At 37.7% G+C, this 21,174-nt stretch overlaps 1 protein-coding gene across 12 annotated transcripts in view; it reads left to right on the top strand.

The window, feature by feature from the left end:
• Positions 1 to 21,174, top strand: part of TRDN (triadin) — a 244,997-nt gene that overhangs the window by 124,516 nt on the left and 99,307 nt on the right. For all 12 annotated transcript variants that reach the window (XM_074896244.1, XM_074896239.1, XM_074896247.1 and 9 more), the window contains 3 exons: positions 250 to 312; positions 1,155 to 1,217; positions 20,287 to 20,322. In XM_074896244.1, coding sequence (XP_074752345.1) covers positions 250 to 312; positions 1,155 to 1,217; positions 20,287 to 20,322 — 162 coding nt within the window. The remainder of the gene's footprint in view (positions 1 to 249; positions 313 to 1,154; positions 1,218 to 20,286; positions 20,323 to 21,174) is intronic.

Here is a 21,174-nt window from a genome sequence, read left to right as displayed (position 1 = left end):
AAGCAATTATCTGTTGTACATACTGGTTCCAGTTCTATCCTTAGTGTCACATTCACTCTCTGAGTATTAAGCTGTATTTCTGAGCATCTGATAGCAAACTCCTGAAAAAGTGACTCGCTTATCAAATCTAGAACCTATTGCAGTTAGTCAAGGACTCTCCTCCAAAAAATATATATGTACATAATATATATGTGTATATATCTCTCTCTATGTAAATGTAGTCAGATGATCTTCTATTTTCTTTTTTAGAGAGAAGAGAGGAAAAGAAAAAGATTGATGCAAAGAAGGCTATGACTGAAACTAAGAAGAAAGGTATAGTTTGGGAATGCTTCTTACTGGCCTCATTCAGCTTTTACTCCCACTCCTGGCTCAAATCCCACTGTTTATTCTTAGGTTAAACCTACGCTTCTGACTCTGTATTGTCCTTCTCTTAGTTGCTTAATCACTATTCGCATGTTACCGCTTCTTCAGTGTCTGATCTCTGATGTATTCAGTGCCTGATGCTTTCTACACTTTTTCTCTGACAAATGAAAAGTCCTGTTTGGTGGCCATCTATGGGCTTGTTAAACAATTTAATGGAATCCCTATATATAGCAGGACATAGTGATATTGCCATACACAAAACTCATGGAAGATATCACTTGGTTCATGGTACACCACTTTCTGAAGGTGGAATAGATTTAAATACTTTATAGAATTGCAACCAAAATTTGCAGTGACCAAACTGCAAAGTCTTGATATCCATCTAAATAACATTTTGGATCATTCATTCCCAGCAAACATCTAAAATCCACTAAGGTCTTTCTTTCATTGGAAAATGTTTATGTCATTCATCATTTTTTAATGATCTCATTGCTGCTGGAGCTTAAGTTAAAAGGTACCACATTCATGCACTGACGATTGTCGCCTAGCCTTTGATGAATTATTAAGGGGCCAAATCATCCATAGTTGATGCATACTGATTAATTTTCATTTTCAGCTGATTTCTCTGTGGTTAGTTGGGTGCAAGTGCTATAAGGGAATAATCTGAACTAAACTCCCAAATAAGTCACATTTTTTTCAGCATGTGCCCACCAGGACTTGGCTGACTGCATATTTGAGTGTATGATTCAGAGTTCTAGCATATCAAATGACTTTCTTTAATTAAATCTTAGAAAAAGAAGGAAAAAAAGAGAAAGCTCATGAGAAGACAGCTGCCCCTAAAATTAAAAAAGCAGGTAAGAAATTGAAGTCTGTCTTTCTCTGCAGTAGATATCTGACTACTTGGTGTAAGCACTTTCAGGTTTTACACATTTGAGATAGGAGTATATGTAATTCATTATCACTTAATAATCCAAGCTGGATGGAGAGAAAGAGAGAGAGAGCTCACAGTATATTTTTATATTTATGTGTGTGTGTAATGTGTTCCCATTATATATAGTCTCATACATATGATATATACATGTATGCATATGTGTGTGTATATAATACGTGTAATTTTCAATTCTGTGAGCTTTAAAATTTTGCAAAAACATTAGAAACACTGTTTTCTCTTATGCACTAAATCAATCAAGGGTATAAGTAATTTCAAAAGTTGTATGATGTGGAAAGATTGAATGGAGTGAATAAATTTTTGCATGAATTATTTCAAAAATTCAGTTCATTTTAAGTAATAAATAGAAACATCAACGTATCAAAACACTTAATGTGGTAGAAAAGTTATCTTTCTGAAGCTTTATCCATGCCCAGAAAATATTTTTTTCAAAAGTTAAAAATAAAGTCAGTGAATGACCTGAACCTAATCAATTTTGTTTCATGCTATTTATCATAAAAAGATAATTGTTTCAATAAGATTAGAAATTAACATTTGGGTTTTGTCTACATTAAAATTGTTGCAACTTGTCTTTCGTTTTATTTCTGTAAATTTGTAAGGATGTTTAAGGCACAAATGTAAACATATCTTCAGTAAGTGACAGTCTGAAACTGTCTCATTAAAATCAAGTCTCATTAAAATCAAGGAGAAACAAAATGTCAGTCTAGTGGTTTCATCATTATCTTAATACCTAGAAACACAGGTTCTACTTGCTGCTTTGTCAGACACTTTATATATAACCTTCTACAAGCCATCAAGTACTCAGATGAACCTTTCTGTAGACCAAAGTAATGCCTAAAACCATGGAGAAAGGTTTAAAAGAGGATTGAAAGATTCAGGGCTATAGTTACTACGTACTCAAGGCAAGCCTTGTGCTCTGTTATCTAATTATTCAAATCTGTTGAATTTTATCAAAAACTGAAAGGATATATATCCCATTGTTTACTAACATTGTGGATTACGTATGCAAATTCCAATATGCATCTGGCTGCTTTGCCATTGAGTCATTCATGGTCTACATAAGCTTTCCTATTCAAATGTTTATAGATGGGAAGAAAAATATTAATTTATGTTTAGTACAATATAAAAATACACAGAATGACACAGAACACCTTGGAGTACTATCCTGGTAGCCGTGTATTTAAATATAGCAGTCTTTTAGAGTAAGGAGTGGCACACTGGGAAGGGATGGGGATGAAAGGGAATACTCTTTTACAAGTTAAGTTGCATATTTAAATGTAGAAACACAGATTTAAAAAGAAAATAAGCTGACAATTCAAATATCTTTTCTAATTTTATTCTGGTTCTAAGCTTGTATTTCACTTGAGAATACAGAATTGTAAAAGATTACATTTTATGGCAGAGCTGCAGCATAAAGTTATTAAAATGTTCATCTTCACAAGCCGTTGCTAAATCCAGTGAGTCATCCTACCAATGCCAGAAAGACACAAATTAGACAAACCGAGACATCCGCGCATATCTGTCCCTTTTATTAGCTCTGTAGGTTGCTGCATTTTGAAGAGTTTACTAGCCTTTGTGTAAGAGGATGGTAATCCATAATACATTCTAGCTACACATGTTGCTTCTATTCCTCATTCAGCTTGCTCTTTGAATACATGTGTACTTTCCAGCTTTGACTGGCAGCACCTATTGTTATCCCTAAAAGGTTTTAAGCCTGAAATAATTGCCACATTTGATCAACAGAATAGTAGTGCATAGCCCAGTTTTGAAATGAGTCACCTCAATGTCTGATAGTATTTACACGCTTTGGGCAGACACAGCAAATGAGCCACAGAGCACTTCAATCAGCAGCATAGATAAGCATCCATAAGCAAGAGTGCAGGAAGAGCTTCCAATTTTCTTACCTTTTCCCATTAAAAGGCTAGGCAGAGGCCACTGCATTAAAAATAAACTCCTTGCCCTGATTTTCAAATCCTCACTTTACCTCTGTATGTCCCTAATTTTGTGTCTCATTTTGCTTCCCCCAACCTTTGCAACTCCTGAAGCTGAGGTGCTTGTAGGGCATGCTGCCTCCTCACCACCCCCCACACCCCTCCCCATGGCTGGCACCCCAGCCCCACCTCTGCTCTTCACCCTCACATACCTCCTTCCACAAGACTCACCTCTGTCAGGAGGCCCATTCACCAGGCTTTCCCCACAGAGGAACCGTGGTGTGTACAGGCTGTCAGGTGCAAGAGAGGAGGAGATGCTCACTAAGCACTAGGTGATAAAAACATCTCTAAAATAATGCTCTGAGCAGCACTTCCCTCTATTCCTCTCCATCTCTTCCTCTAACAAATACTGAATATTTTTGCTGATTAATATTTTAGATTAGCTCTTTTGTTCAGGAAACAATTTTATCTCTAGTGTTACCAGAATGGAGTTTTTTTATTGCTCTCCATTAACTGCATCCCTGTGACGTATTTGTTTATTTGCATGCCAGCTCACTCTTTCTCTGTTCCTCTCACCCTCCATTCCTCCCTCGCTCTGTCTCCCTCTCTCTCTTTCTGCTGCTGCAGAGGAGCAAGAGTCATCTAATGTGAAATGTTCTCAGTCTTTAGTACAAAGTGAACTGAATGATTCTTAATTAGCTTTTAAAAATGCATTGTAGATAAAACCACATTAATCCTCTGACCTTCAGCTCGTACAAAAACATTGTGTTAATTGTCCTGAAAAATAGATAATTCCATTGTTACAAACTCAGAGGTCTTGCTTAAACAAACATAATTGTCAGACACAAGGGCCTGGCACAGTCACACTTCAAAACATTTAACAAAAATCTATCTAGTGCTACTCTGGATAAAGAAGGAGCCACATCTCCAAATCCCCAGTGAAGGCCCTTGCCAAGCCTCAGCAAAGACAAGCTTTTGCCAGGCTATCCCTGTGGCTGGGACACATCGACTCAGAGGGGTCCAGCCTGCAATCTGACTGAGAAAAGGGACCCTCTGTTAAGGCTTTTGTGCCCAGCCCCACAAGAAAATGAATATGCAAAGATTGGTGTTTTCAGGTTCTCATAGTTCCCTTGCAGAGTGTTTCCTGATGGTCCTTTCTCAGAGTCTCAACAGTCTGGGGGTTCTCTGTTCCTTCTTGTATCAGATTTCCTAAAAATTCATGTCACACGCAGACTTTTCTTTATATTTGATTGCTGCAGACTCCTTTCCCACTTTGTTTTAGTTCTCACAACAAATAACATAGGTAATAAACGAGCTTATAAAGCAATGAAAATGTCAGCCTGGATCATCACACCATTTCCTAAGTAAAGCTTTGCTCAGCTGTCATTGACGATCTCGCCTTCCTGTTATCACTGCATAATTTCAAATAATAATGGTAATAAAAATACCTGGGTCTTGTGCAGCACTTTTGGATATTAAATCTTAGAACCACTTTAGAAGGATTGTCAGTGCCTTTTCCTCCACTTTCCACACAGAGAAATTCAGGTATAGACATGTCACCCAGGCCAGTTGTCCATGGGGCTTATAACATATATCTTCTGAACGTCAAACCAATGCTACTTTGATTAAAGATCCCAAACTTTTATACACTTCCATTATTTCCCAAATGAAAAAATGATGTTTAGGAAGAAAATGAGTTTTGGTTATAAACATAAGGCCTGATCAGCTGGACAATTTTTTAAGAATCCCTAGGCTCTGACCTTCAGTCACAAAGGTTTAAGGGTTTCAAAGCCAGGTACCTCAGGTACCTCCCTGAGCAGTTCTGCTTAGTAGAGATAAAACAAGTCAAAGTGTGCAGATCCACTCACCCTAGATCAGGGAGCATGATCTGACTTGTATTTTGTCATGTTGATACATGCATGCTCTCAGCAGAGCATCCAAGCCCTTACTAAGGACAATTGCAGCCCCAGTCTAAATCAGGGAGCTAGACTGCAGTGGTTGCACATCCAGTGTGGTGGATACATCTGTCATAGAATCATTTAGGTTGGAAAAGACCTTTAAGATCAAGTCCAACTGTAAACGTAACACTACCAAGTCCCACTAAACCATGTTCCTAAGTGGCACATCTTTTATATACCTCCAGGGATGGTGACTCAACCACTTCCCTCGGCAGCCTGTTCCAGAGACTAAATTTTTCCTAATACCCAATCTAAACCTCCCCTGGCACAACTTGAGGCTATTTCCTCTCATCCTGTTGCTTGTTACTTGGTAGAAGAGACCAACACCCACCTCGCTACAATGTTCTTTCAGGTAGAGAGCACTAAGGTCTCCTCTCAGCCTCCTTTTCTGTGCTCTAAACAATCCCAGTTCCCTCAGTTGCAACTCACAGGACTTGTTCTCTAGACCCTTCACCAACTTTATTGCTCTTCTTTCTTCTTATTGCTGGACACACTCCAGCACCAGAATGTCTTTCTTGTAGTGAAAAGCCCCAAACTGAACACAATATTTGAGACGCGGTCTCGCCAGAGCTGAGGATCACTTCCCTGGTCCTTCTGGCCACACTATTTCTAACACAAGCCAGGATGCTATTGGTCTTCTTGGCTACCTTGGCACACTGTTGGCTCATATTCAGCCGGCTGTTGACCAACACCCCCAGGTCCTTTTGTGCCAGGCAGATTTCCAGCCATTCGTCCCTAAGCCTGTAGCTTTGCCTGGGGTTGTTGTGACCCAAGTTCAGGACTCAGCACTCAGTCTTGTTGAATCTCATACAGTTGGCCTCAGACCATCTATCCAGCCTGTCCACACCCCTCTGTAGAGCCTTTCTATCCTTAAGCAGAACATTCCTGCCCAACTTGGTGTTGTCTGCAAACTGACCGAGGCTGCACTCGATCCCCTCATCCAGATCACTGATAAATATATGACTTTGATAAAGATTTATCTATGATGCATGATACTGTGTCATATATCACATCAAGCAGTATTAGCAGAGGAGGGGAGTGGTGATGTCTCTCTAGCTACCAAAGTAAATCTTTGTCTCCTGAAAAGGAAAAGTTTTCAGGGATCTGAAGTTACAAACACTGAGGTATATTTTAGTGACGTCACTGTAACAATCAAGCAAGCTTGCTCTGAAGTCATGAAAAAATAAACTAAAGGTTAATCTTAGATGTAAAAATTGAAAACATTACCTTATAACTGCCACAGAACCCTGTTAACCAGGTTATTCTTGCTACCTTGTCATCCAGTGGAGCTGAGGGGGAAAGTCTATGTTTAATCATGTTTCAGGGGAGGGATATTATAGTAGTAGGTAGGTAGAGCAGAGTGGAGGTGATCAGGCAACAGCAAACAAGACCTACCAGATCCTAGTGCTTTTTTGCATGGGTTGACCACAGATGCATTTTTGTGAACTGTACGTTCCTTGCTTTAAAGGCCAGTCTTCATAATTTGCAAAAAAATAGTGATTTAATCGGAAATTGAGGGAAAAGACCATTTTATATAACAACAGTGTGTTCTTTGTTATTGTGGTCTACACAGACAGGAAGACAAATTCCTCTGATCATTTTTAAATTCCTGATGTGAACAACAAAAAAAAATCTGTTTAATTTTATTACTTTTTTGACTCAACCGTTACTATTGCAGTAATAAGAGAACTACTGACATCTGGTGGTAAATTATCTTTTTCTTTCATTCTCTATGCCTGGGGTTTTTTGTTTGCTTTCAAATCTGGCTATTTAAAGAGTTTGCTGATGAAATGATAAACCCATTCCTTATTTCCCTATGCTCTTTATCCTATTGCTTTCATGGCTAGAAAGATGTTAGAATGTCATCCAAATGTGACACTTTTATCAGAAGAAACATTTTGGAATGACAGTACATTCAGCACTGTCAGAAAAGTAAAAATTAATTAAAACATACCTTATGACATAAGTTTAGAAAAAAAAAAACATGCTTGGCACACCCACTGATCTAGAGGAATAGATGCACACCACACTGTTTGAAATGTTTTGAGTTGGTCCATCTGCAATGGATTGAATGCTTCATCTGGGATACAAATGTGGATCCCAGATTTAGGAAGACATCTCTGTTGTCTCTCAACAGCAGGGTTGAAACCTCTTCATTCTGCCCTGCCCACCCCCAGGACTGTATTTCCAGATAGGAGACAAGTGAAGTGCTGACAGGTTTCAGCAGCCCAGCTTGGGCACTGCCGCATGTCTCATGTTCCCTAATGTGATAGATGTCACATGACAGATGTTGGGAAGTATAATGGGGGCTTTCAGAAGAACTCTGATGTCAAATCTGCAAGGGCGAGTGAAGTGTAGAGGCTGTCTTAATTTAGGCTGCTTACAAGGGCAAAATGGAGTTGTAAAGCCAGGCCAAGAGAGCCCAAGGTATTTTGAAAGTGGCTGGTCACATACAGAAAAACACATTTATTCATTAATTTTCTTATGGATTATAAGACAAAGTATGAGGAAAAGTTATAAGCTGCAGTGGTGAGTAACTGGGTTGCATGTATATCTGTTAGTGTGCATTTTGGATTGGCCAGGCCTGTTTTCAGAGTGGCTGTTACAATATATAGAAGTTAGAAGTTTTGAGGGTTAGAAAAACCCTGTCTGACTCTTTCATTGCTTTTTTTTTTTTTTTTAATGAAAAAAAGAAACTGTAGTGGTTTGAGCCTGACCAGTGGCTAAACACCCACACAGCTGCTCACTCACTCCCCACCCACCAACAGGATGGGGGAAAGAACAGGAAGAGCAAAAGTGAGAAAACTCATGGGTTGAGAAAAAGAGCTTAATAAGTGAAAGAAAGAGGAAAAAAAAAAAAACCAGTGATACAATGGCAATCACTCACCACCTCCCACAATCAGACCAATGCCCAGCCAGTCTGAGCAATGGCCACCCTTCCCCCTGTTCTTCTTCTACCCTCAGTTTTTATTGCTGACCATGACATTATATGGTAGGGAATATCCTTTGGTAAATTTGGGTTAACTGTCCTAGATGTGTCCCCTCCCAATCTCTTCCCAGCCTGATGGAGGCAGGCAGAGTGGGGAAAAAGAGAAAGCCTTGATGCTGGTGCAAGCCCTGTTCAGCAATAGCCAAAACACTGGTGTGTTAACCATGTTTGAGCCACAAATCCAAAACATGGCACCATACAGCTTGCTATGAGGAAAATTAACTCCATACCAGCCAGACCTAGTACAGGAACTTAGAATTCATGTTTATTTGCAACTAGGTTTAGAGAGATTAGGAGAGAGACAAATGTAAAAACTAAGCTAGAGAAATAATAAGCAATGGGTTGCCTAGTGATTCCTCATGCAGACAAATGAATGTATAAGCGCAATAATTAAGGGAGCACAGTGTGTTATGAGTTGAGAGCAAATTTAGGAATAAATCATATTAAAGCACACACACAAAAAAACCCCAATCAAGTTATGGACCTTAGCACTGTGTGATCCTTCTCTAGGGTATCACTTATCAATATTCTTTTGAGAGCTTTCTCTGCTAGACTGTTCATCCACTTGTACATTTCTGCATGAGCCATGACTTGGCTTGCTGTGTGTTTGTACAACCTTTAGCAAAGACCCTGGCTCGGGTCTCATCTTAACTATGATTTCAATTGGTAATATCATTATGTGAATCAATGCCCATACACCAAAGCCTATAAAAAACATCTATTTTCCCAGCTGGCTGACTGGAGCTTCAGGTTTCATCACTTGTACTACAGGCTGATTCATTCCTGACTGATAAATTGCTCATGACACTATTATGCACGTCAGGCCTATCCTGATTTTTCCTTTCCTACTCCTCCTCTCCTGGATCCCGTTCATAACTCATTTAATGTTTCCTGACATTTTTGCATTAGTAGAGGCTTCTGATTTCAGACGTAAACTATACACCCAGCCCTCGGCACTGGTTGCATTTACTAACCTGCATAAATGCTGGATTAGGATTCCTGCACAGTTACCAGCAGGTGATGTTATTCACTCTTCTTTTTCCAACACAGACAGGATTTAGTGGCATCTCTTGACTTTGATAACAATGTGCTGTTTGTGGGGCTTTGTACAACAAAATCACAGAAAGTGGAGATGGAAATGACCTACTAGGTCATCTAATCCTCCCCTCTGGCAATACAGGATAATTCCTTACAGAATATCTTCAAGTGTTTTATCCAGTTTAGTTTTAAATGTCTGAAGTAACTAGGTCTCCATCAATTCCCACAGAAGATTATTCTACAACATAATAGATCTCACAGTTAAGAAGTATTTCATTCCAGTCTGCCTAAATTTTCCCTTGCTTAATTTTATCCCATTAGTCAGAGTTATATTCTCTTGTGACACCCAAATATAGTCTTTCTAACCTCAGGGCCCAATTCCCTACTACCTCATGTGTTATATTGCCATTACATTTACATCTGGAAAGTAGCTTTAAAACTGACAAGGTGAATGGCAAGCTGAGACTGATATTTTTTCATACAGCCATGAAATTATAAACCTTGCAACAGTGGACACCAACCATGGTCACACATCACCTGTGTACATGGCACTGGAGACACTGGAATGTGCATATCGATAGAGTGTCCAAATTGGAGAAAGAACAGGAAAAAGTCACTCATGTTATTTACAAACTAAGGATATTCTTCACAGAGAAGATTAAAGTATTCTATTCACGTCTTCAGCAAGAGGTGACTTTGTTATTGTGAATACTAAGTACCTTCACAGAAAAAGAAAAGATTCAGGCTACTAAAGCTCCCTTTAATCTAGTAGGAAGAGTTTAACAAGAATGAATGACTGGGAGCTGAAGCTAACTGAATCCAGACTGAAAATGAGGTACATGTTCTTAACACTAAGAGTGATAAACTACCACAGCATAAGGTGGATATTGCTTTCCCTGATGTCTGCAGAAGATGATTGTTTACCTAATGGAAGATACACATCAGCTGAAAAGGTGTCTAGCTGAAATATAGGAGTCTGACAACAAAGTGTCAGACTAGATAACCTGATGGTGTGTTCTAGCCTTGAACATTATGGAAGTATATCCTCAGAGATACACATGATAAGCTAAAAGAATGCAGTGGAGAGTCAGTGCAGGAATGCGGCTGGAGAAATCTGTCTTGCAGGTTCATTGGAAAAATGGAAATTCCTTCCTGCATTATTTGAATAACTGAACTCGACTGGTAGTCATCCTCTAAGTATTTGGTCTTCCATGGAAAATAGGAGAGCCTGCTTTTCTAATTGATATTTGCAGAAATCATCAAGACACAGATATGGCTATTTAGTAAAAATCAAATTAGATGTCCCCAAACTGATAAAAACAGAATAAAAATGGGGCCACAGTGAGGGACAAAGCAAAAAATCCAGCAGAGCAGAGATGCAAACACAGCAGAAAAGCAATTCCCATGATCCTTGTGTGACTGGCTGTTAAGGGAGTCTGCTTCTGAAACAAGAAAAAAGGCAACTCAAATGTGTCCTACACTGAAAGTTTCAAAGCACTCAGTGGACTTTGTATTCTATGCTTCATCATTATCAGTGACTGACAACATGATTTCAAAGATATTTAGGTGCCTAAAGACGTAGCATGGCACCTGGTAGGATTTACAAGCACGTCAAAGTAGGCCAGGCACATAATTCCCATTGATTTTCTGTGAGAACTGAGCTCCTAAATACCTCTACCACTTCTGAAAAAAGTATAGATTGCAAGGTCATCGTGGTGTTTCTGAAAATACTGTCTCTTATTGCCTGTTGAAAGAGTTCTTCAGCCACGAATGGTAATGTTGTTTATACCAAGACCAAACCAAACACTTAAGCCCTTCCAGAACATGGTTAGGGTTCAGTGTTCAACAGCTAGAAATAAGGTGAAATGCAAAGAGGTAAAGAGTTAGAAACAAGTTTGTCCTGCTTTCCTCTTGTCTCTCCCTCACCTTGTAGTAATTGGTTCAGTGTAAGACCGGCTCTTCATTGCAATTGATGTGGCAATTCTGATGTGGAAGACTCTCCTCCTCTTTCATTTAGTATGTATCAGCTTTAGAGGAAACTCAAGTCTCCCTTCCCATTCTTGTCCACCTGCCTGTGTTGTGCAAAGAAAGCTCTAAAAGAGAAGAACGTAAATATTCAGTGTCTGAGGTGCCTGCTCCATTCAGGAAATGTTAACGGCAGAGAATTAATCTTAAGCACCTTTCAGCAGCCTCTGTGCTAACTATTGTGAGCTGAGCATTTTCAGGTTACGCTGAGTATTGCTCAGCCCAGACCTGTTGATTTGTGTTTGTTCTTTTCCATCTTTGACTGCACAAAACAGGGAGTCATGTGAGAAAGGCAAATGGTGAATGATGGTGGTAAGATCTGGTTGGCAAAGAATTAGAAATGTCAACCCTTTAATAAATATAGAGAAAAGGGAGGAGGCTTGGGTTTGTACTACAAACTCACTTTCTGATGAGTTGGCAAGAGAAATCTCCTTGAGCAAAGAATAGGCATCATTTTGATGTCTGACAGGCAATCTCTTCAGATGCTGCATTGTCAGTCTTGTAAAGAATTTTTGGGGGATACTATAAATAATCCAGTTTGAAGATGATACATATTCAGTCTAAAGTCCACACAGGTAACTAAATAACCAGTTTGCCTTTGGATTTTCAGGTGTGTAGAATGAAGTACCTATGCTGCGCAAGCAGATGGGTGGCATAGCTTTAATTAAGGAATCTAATTTATTGCATCAACCCTGTTTATGTTGGTCTGGAGTTTAATGTAATGTTTATTTTTCCAGTCACATCCAGAAATAACAGGATTAGACTACGACTATGCCTCAAACAATGCAAAGTTAATCTTTAATGAAGGAAAACAGTTCTGTGTCCTCAAAATAAGATGCACATCTGAGTCAGCAGACCTGATATTTAGGATAATTATTCTATGTGAAACATCCATGCACAGACATGTCAGCCAGGTTACAATGACATACCTATGTAGTGCTACCTATTTTCTGCTGTCACTCAATGGACAAGTTGAAGGCTTGAATCTATAGCTAAATAAAGTCAGTAGGAATCTTTAGAGTTTGGGATCAGGCTGATTTTCTTTCTTTTGTTTTGCTTTACACTTAAAAAGAAAAAGAAAATTTTTCCTTGACCTTGAAAATGAAGTTTTTAACGCTTTTACTAAGTTTTAATGAACACATATTTGATAAAGACTTTCATGTCACTTATTTGAGAGTATACCTCAGTCTCTTGGATGCCTTTCCCCTAGAAGGGTTAATAGACCAAGAGGTATTCCTGGCTTATAATAAGACATCCTTTACACTTCACTCTTAGTTAGAATTGTTTAACCTTTCAGTAAATATTCCCAGTGGCCATGCTTGTTCTCTTGATCTGTTTTTCAAGAAGCAGAGCCAACTTTGTGGCTTTGCTATACGTAACTCTGAGAGACTAAACTGGATGAAGTATTATTGAATGATTAGGATAATAGAATAGGCAGATGTTCTTAAGCGGAAGAGCCATACAAAGCTGTGGTTATAAGTGCATTGATTTTTAGCTTGATTGCAGTAGGTTCTGCTTGAGGTTGCTTTCTCATAGATTTTGCTTCACTTACGAGAGTGTAATTAGAGTAGTGTGTCACCTATAAAGATGAACGGATGGACATTACATTATAAAAGATCTCCCTTTTCACAGAGTGAGAATGCTGACTGCATCTCTGTTCAGAACTACAAAAAATATCTTCGTCCTAGTGATAATGTCTACAGATTCCATCTGTACATACATCTATCCAACAGAGAGATATTTAAATGTGTTGAGAAGTACAGAAAGATATCACAAGGACGCATAACATAGATACACTTAAAGTCTATTCTGACTGTAAAAAAAACCCCCTCTTGTGAATCATTTGAAAAATATTGGTGCTGAGATTTCTTAAGAAATATGTAGAGAGTATATCCCCCATGCTGTTTCAAGCAAAAGTAAAAAAACACTGAAGAAAATTTTCAGCTGTTATAATATTTACAATAATTCAAATGAGAGTTTATTCCAGGAAAAGATCTGGTTCTTAAACTTTAGGAATTGATGTTGTTACCTGCATTTGCTACACAAAAAGCATTATCTTTTCCTTAAATGACTGCAGCTTGTATAATTAACTGCACTTACAGCTTCCCGTGTGTGGATGACTGTGATCTCACATTGTGCTCAAGTTCTGCTTTTTTAAACCATTCCTGATGAATGCAGAAGGCAATAGAACATGTTTCCACCTGCTCTGCAGTGGGGGAGAATGAATCCATTTCAGCAATTACAAAGTAGAAAGGAAAAATCACTAATTAGTGGAACCATGAATCACTGGTACAGTTGAAATTGGCCATTCCCAAAGCGCGGGCTGTTTTGTACTACAAGTGTAGCTGAATCACTTCTTTACTCACATCCATCTCCACTTGGTTTATTTTTTACTCTGTTGAGTGAACTCTTCTAATGATCTTGGGAAATCTGTCCAAGGTAACATTTAGTATTTGAACCGTGTGCGTTGCCACACAAGTTTCTGGAAAGCTCTGTGGGCTTTTGGCTACTACTTGCCTCTGATGCTGTGCTAATCAGAGCTTGAAGGCACTTGGTGGCTGTGCAGAATATAGACCTTCTTTGTAAACGGTTATGGATATAGTGGTGTGAGGAGACAGTGCAGTGGGGAAGCAACACACGCAAGGGATGGTGATCAGATGGAACTTGGAGACACCAAAGAAATTAAGAAATTATCAGAAAGTCTAAGTGGGAAGGAAATAGAGATGATGGTAAGGAGAGAGAGCACCCTTCACAGAGAGTGGAAGAAAGGGCTTGAATAAATTTCCTGCTGCAATGGAAAATGATCTGTCAATATGTTAGAGTACTATCACCAATTTTCTACTGTAATCAGCAACAGAAGAGTGTTAGCTAGTTTTTCATAGTCCTAAATTCTTCAAACCCCTTTATATCCCACATTGTTTATCAGTACATTTTGAGAATTGTTTCTTATAGTCCAGTCTCATGTTGCTTGAGGAAACTTGATTTTACCTTCCAGAACCTCCACTGCCTCCCATTTTCACCCAGCAATAATAACATCATCTGCAGTTTCTCCTCATATCATGTTCTACAGCCTGGAGAGATTTAAACGCGAAACCTGAAATCTGGGATTCAAGGTTTATTGGTCTCTGCCAATAAATTTACCTGTTATTCCCAAGTTATTCTCAAAGGAAGCTAGTTAAACTCTGGTCAGGGAGTTTATTGTTGTCACTGAATGGGTCAGGGAACAGCTCTGAAGCAGCAGTGGCGCAGTACCTTGCTTTTCCTTGTTCACATCTTCAGCATCGTCAGTGCAGTGAGGTGCCTTTCTTACGCTCACAAAGAAATGGTATTTTGGAAAAGTACGAGGAGTTTTTGTCAGTAGTTGTCACAGAGCATATGGCAATATCATGCTCAGTGATTAAGATGGGGAACAAAATCATGTGTTGGTCCAAACACAGAATTTTCTATGTGGGAGGTATGTTAGTATTTCTGAACAGCTCTTTTATGCCTATGTCAAATTTTAGGGTTAGGGAGAAGTATGTTAAAAAATGAATCTTATATTAGTATGGAAGTTTTGATACAGCCTTCCTAGATTTTAAGCCCACTGAAAACAAGAAACAATATTGGTTTAATTCCCTGTAATATGAAATATTTACGATCTTAATTGAAAAATGGACATATTACAATAGAAAATATAGGCACTTTGCTAAAATATCTCTATATGTGGGCATCTGCTGTTAGAAGTGACTGAAATCAACATAAAAAAATACTCCCCAGAGCTTTGAGATGTGGTAAGATGACAATGACTTCATTAATGCCATACAATTTGTGTAAAATTATCAAAAATAGTATAAATTATAAAACAACTGAGTAACAATTTCTTAAAGACAGGCAGAACTGAACACTTCTCAGAATGTTGGAATATTAATTGAGATCAATACTATTTTGTAGAAATAAACTTTAAGAACTTCAAGTAAATGAAAAAATAAATGCTAGACCACAGCATATTTCAATAGGAATTTTGAAAATGCTTGTTTAATTACTATATGTTCAATAGCAGTTCATTTTTCATAATGCTCAGCTATCTGCAGTGTCTTGCTCCTTTACAACTACAAATCACTTTAACTGCAAATCTTGCTACTTAATAAATTGTTTTAAAATTCTGGTACATCTGCTAGCTTGGGAGCAGACTACTGAGACTAGTCTCTAGGCGACTTTAATTATGTTTTTCATTCACATGATGGAAATTCTCAGCCACCAGATGCCACCTGCTATCATTTTTATTTCCACTCTTGCGAACTCCTGCTCAGAGCAGCAAAGGCAACATTAGCTGTCATACTCGTAAGGTGCCTTGTCTTAAAGGCTCTGCTGTTGTGTTGCATTTGCAAAGCCAGAACTAGGCTTGCAAAGCATGGTCTTGATTGTTCTTTGGTGGGTAAAAACAGCCAGAAGACTTTCTTTTTTTTTTTTTCTTTTTTTTTCTTTTTTTCTTTTTTTTTTTTCTGGAGAACCAGCACAAATTTGTTTTCAAGACATTGGAATATATAATTTCAATTTTCAACACAGTTCTCTCGGATTCTTTAAGTTTCTCTTCATTTTTCAGCCTTCATTTCTTTTTCTTCTCCTAATTTTAATCACGAATAATATTGAATACCTAAGTCAAAATATATGGTAAGAGCCAAGCAATGATGCAAGATTTGTGTAAGTCTTATTAGAAACATAATTGAGTCAGTCTATGGTCATGTTGTATGAGGCATCCTCATCACACAACATATTTTCTGTGGGTCTGTGTAGAACATTAGCCAATCAGTGGGGTTTGATTAGGTCCATTCTAGTATGTTATCATCAGCTAAAAAATAGAGAAGGTAGATGTTCAGTGCTAGTTGAGGTTTGGGGTAAGAATTCCTCTTTTAATAACTGCTTAACATTTTAAAATTCTCTTTAGTTTTGATTCAATGAATTATGTCTTTTGGAGGCATCTAGCAATTTCTCAGGATACTGGTGCTTAATCCAGGTCAGCCAGTACTGGGGAATCCTTGCATCCTTAGCATCCTTAACTTTAGCTATTTGGTTACACAGTGTTTGATTAGGATATTAGCTACTGCTCAGTTCAGACACTGTGTTTGCCGATGCTGAAATTAGTTTGTTTGTAAATTTGACAGTACCATCATATTCTTTGGTAATCTTCCAAAAGGAAAGGTTGTTTTAGATACAACATATAAAATAATGCTGCCAGTAGTAAAAGTGGTTTAAGACAGTAATTTTAAACAGTGCATCATTAGCAGAGCTATCAATATACTATCTCTGAAATACTCATTCATCTGAATAATACTTTTAGTTTAAGATTTTTTTATACACTTATATATATATACTTGAGTGAGAGATTTCTAGGAAGAGAAGCCTTTCCAGAGAGTGGAATTTGAGATTCATTTATTTCCTTGAACTTCTTTTTATCTATAAAAATTAGAGGTTGTATGGAGCTGCTGAAGATCATCTGTTCTCAAAGGCACACTGTATTATAAATCTATTGCTTAAAAAGGTGTAAAAGTTTTGTGAACCCCAGATCTAGAATTCGACGCAGAGCAATGTTTGAAATATTCCATTTTGGAAGTTTGTTTAAACTCAGCCACATTCTGTACTAGAACACTGGGGCATCCTTGTCTAATGGCTTATTACCAACCTCCTAGGGACTCACTGGCATGAAAGGCACTATATAAGCTTAAAGGGATTTTTTTTTATTGCCCCATGTGTAGTTTATATGTCACTTGCAGTTACTGTGTACTGCTAGTTTACTTCAAAAGAATGCTGATCGAGGCCTGAGGAAAAGATTGAGCTATGTGCTAAAAAGAGGCAAAAGAATAAAGTATTTGCTTTGCTGTTCTACTGAGATACATCTGTGCGAGCTGCCAAATGCTCATTCCTAGTTTGAATTCAAAATTTATCCTTTTAGCCTGTACAGATAAGAAGTCAGATCATGTTTGTTTAAATATTTGGTGGGTTTTAATAAAATAATTAAAAAATGCTTTACTGTACTTTAATCTTTTTCAAGAGTCAGTAAAAGGAAAACCTGTTCAATCACCTGGGAAGAGGGGAGCTTGTCCAACCATGTTTGCTTTTTGAGAATACAGACCAGAATGCAACTGTCTTCAAATATCTCCTGAGAATATCTGTAAAAAGGAAAGGGTGCTTCACAGTCCTCCACAGCTGTCAAATTATTTTGTTAGCTATGGTGCATAGCCTTTTAAAGCCTGTTGCAAGTGCTTTCATAAAAGCCCATGGCCAGGGTTGTCAGCAGTATCCCAAAATTTTGGATTGCTCAGTATTTGGGTGTTTTACATAAGACCTTTAAGAATTGAATATCAAAACTATCCTTAACAACTTCCAAAAAATTGACTGCTTCAGACTGGGCAGCAAATTACCAAAAGCATCAGATTTTGAAGTCTTACCTCTTATAGTAATTCTACCAAATGGTTGGTTTTTTAATTGCTTTACAGTCTTGTAGAAATGGAGCTTTTCTTGAGAATAAAATGCGTTACTTGTTGTTGGATATCAAATAGTTCTGTCACCAATACCAAGGACAGTCACAGTGCTTTTGACCATACTATAGGTCAAGGCTGCTAGAGCACCCAGACTGATGTTCATGTGTTATACGGGTCCTAATGAAGTTACATGGCTTCCAAGAAATGTCAGCATCATTCTCGTGTCATATGCTTACCTTTCCTGCTGCCAGACTTCAGATATAAAGTTTTAAAGAGAAAATAACCTAAAGCTCCAGGGATTATACTTCCTAGGCTTATTGGCAAAGATGTGTTTAAGATAATGCTCATAGGTTGTCTAACACTGGTGTTTGAAAAAATGTTAATTTCTTCTGGAAATTCCTCTTCTTAACTAACCCCCAAAAACCAGACAGACCAAGAGGCCAGAGATATTGTTGTTGTTGTTTTTAAGAAGAAGACATAATGACTATAAAAACCTGAGGTAATATAAGCTGTGTTCCCCAATCACAGTGCCGTAATTTAAAAGTTAAAACCTAGACTGGTGCAAAACAAAAACGAATGAAGTAAATGCTCCTTGACTTAAATTACACTAATATAACTCATTGTTCGATTCATTTTTGGTATTATTTTCATTTGAGTTGTTTAGTTACATACTATTTGTGCCTTATAGCAGGTAACTACATTTAGGGACTTCAGAAGTTCTGATCAGTTTTCCCTTCTTCTGTGATACCTACCAATTGCTCAGTTCTTTGCAATTAGGTCATTTATTTTAGTCAAGTGTGAGGTGACTAGGTGTAAATGCTATATACATTCACAGGAATCTCCATGGTTCAAGGTCCTACAAAAACACCTCTGGACAATTTTCTGTAAATCATTCCAACCTAGCTGCATAAGTATGGCTTTAGAAATCAAACTTTAGGCAACATGGCTTGAAAAGAATAACCTAAGAGTAAAAATATCTAAATTTTCATATGAACATATGCTATTGGAATCAGCTCCTGGTAATTTTTCTACTCTTAAAGGACAAAACACAACACCAAAAATACACCAAAACCCCCTAAATTATAAGATTTTCTTACTGGAAAAATTTTCCAGATATTTATTCAGAATTTACTATAGGTTATGTGTTTCAGATGATGGAAAAACACATTCATTCTTTCAATATAAATTATGGCTCTAAAATATATATATAGAAGTATGTTGCCCTAATAAATGATGACTTATATGAAAAAAGGAAAGAAAGAACTTGAGGGCTTCATTTAGATCCAGTCTGTTATTGTAAATGATGCTGCCAATTTATTTAGTTTTTTATAACCTCCAGCAATAGAAGATTATTGTGATAAATGATTCATATCGCTGCAATATACACCTTTTAAAATTTCCATATCTGGCAACTAATAGGCATTTCTTGAAGGCTTCAATAGGCTCCTTGGCCAGATAACGTGGCTGAAAGCTGCCTCATGATTAATTTCATCTAAATGTGGTAATTATCATACTTTGAAGTAATGCCTGCAAAACATGCTTTCACAGAGAGTTAGTGGAAGCTGAGGATTAACCTAGAAACATTTCAGTTCAGAGCATCATATCACCCAAATAGAAATGTATTTTCCTCTCAATTTTTCAAGACTTTTTATTAGACTACTTGGCAGTCATTTTCATTACCTTATCTCATATCAACTTCTTCACAGCAATTTAGAGAGCAACAGAAACTGCAGTAACGTTGTATTATTCTCAGTAATGGGATAGTCTTGGTTTTGCAAGCTACTTATTTTGGCAGCTTCTGCCCTGAAGTATTTCTTGTATTAGTGTTTATCATTCATATATGTTGTGGACATAAGCATTATCCTGCCTATATTCTAGGCACACTATAGATTATTAGAGAGGATGTTCATTTCCTCATGGGCACCCAGGGAAGTGATTCCTACCACTTGTCTATGCATCTTTGCTTCCTGTCTCAGAGGACCTCCATGAACCACTTCTTAGCTGTACAGGTGAGACTAGTGAAAAAAGTACATAAGGCCCCAAGTATGGTTATAAAAATGGCTGATTTTTGCACCCGGTTAAAAATCCTGAGGTAGAATAACACCAAAAATCATAATGAAGAGAGAAGCTATCACTGAGTATTTCTGCTCACTTACATCTGGTCAGTAAAGATTCCAAATCTTCTCTCAGCCATCAGTCCTACAAAGAGTGGCACAAAAATGACACCTTAACTGAAGATGAGACTGAACATCTTAGTTAAGTCTCACTGGTAGACTGCCTGACTGTGCTGTATTTTGATACAGCCGTGTTATTTTAACTTTGTTTAAACCAACCAGGGACAGATTTTGCCTACTCTTACATGGTCCATATGTAGGACTGACTGAATTTCTTTAGGTTCATAAGATATTCCACACTGGCTCAGTTTTGGTAAGTGTCATATATGTGCTCTTTTTCACAAGCATGAAAGATATTCATTAGCTTGAACTTCAGTTGAACATTGGAAGAAGTTTGGAGTATCAGGGATCATTTTAACTGCCTGTGTTTTTATGCATATGTGGGTTTTTTTGTCTTACAGATAAAAAAGAAGCTGCTGTGTCCAAAGAACTCAAAAGTAAGAAACTACTGTGCTATAGGTTATGATCTGTTTATATGTCATGTAGTTTCAAACAGCATGTTTCAACAATCCAGAATGATAGTTATTGAATTGTTGAAAATACAAAGAATAAAGTAGCTACACCGTTTATAATTGAAAAATGACATGTTTAGACTTCAGCTGCCTCCTACTTTCTAAATCCATTCTTATCCCACTTCTAATTCCACACTTCTTTTCGTGACTGACAGTTTTGCCTTTCCCTCTTTTCTATCACTGTCTTCAAAAACAAAAGTTTCATGGGGAAGGAAATGTCAAATGAAGTGTCAGCTGAATGTTCTCTCAGTGGCAGCAATTTTGGTAAATGAGCTGAGAAGACTGAGCATCGAACATGTTGAGAGCCACCAAATTTATCTTCACAAATGCAAAACATGGGCCCTGTCTATCTAGTTACTTTGGATTCAGAGAGACTTCTGAGGCAGAAAAGAGGTAGGGGCTGGGCTGTTCTGCATAAATAACAAAAAAATGCTCTGAGAACATGGTATGGTTAACAAGAGAAGTCTTATGCCTTCATTTTCTACAAATTTGCAAGCATCAATGCCTCACCACAATAAGGATAGTAAGACAGTTTCACTGGTAAGACTTCATTTGCTGAGATCTCTGTTCTGAAAGTACTGTATATAAGAAAAATTAGGAAAATTATGGGGCTTTGAAATCTAATTCAAATTCATTATTAAAGAATGCACTGACTACCATCTCCATACATGTTCTTTCCCAACCTGTAGAGCAGAATATTCCCGTCATCCTCAATTTTGCAGGAATTTATTAAAAGTTTTCTTTTAACAATCAAGAAAAGCTTATACATTGGTTTCC

The sequence above is a fragment of the Athene noctua genome, chromosome 1, assembly GCF_965140245.1.
Source record: "Athene noctua chromosome 1, bAthNoc1.hap1.1, whole genome shotgun sequence".
Lineage (NCBI taxonomy): Eukaryota > Metazoa > Chordata > Aves > Strigiformes > Strigidae > Athene > Athene noctua.
This window is presented reverse-complemented; position numbering and strand designations above follow the sequence as displayed.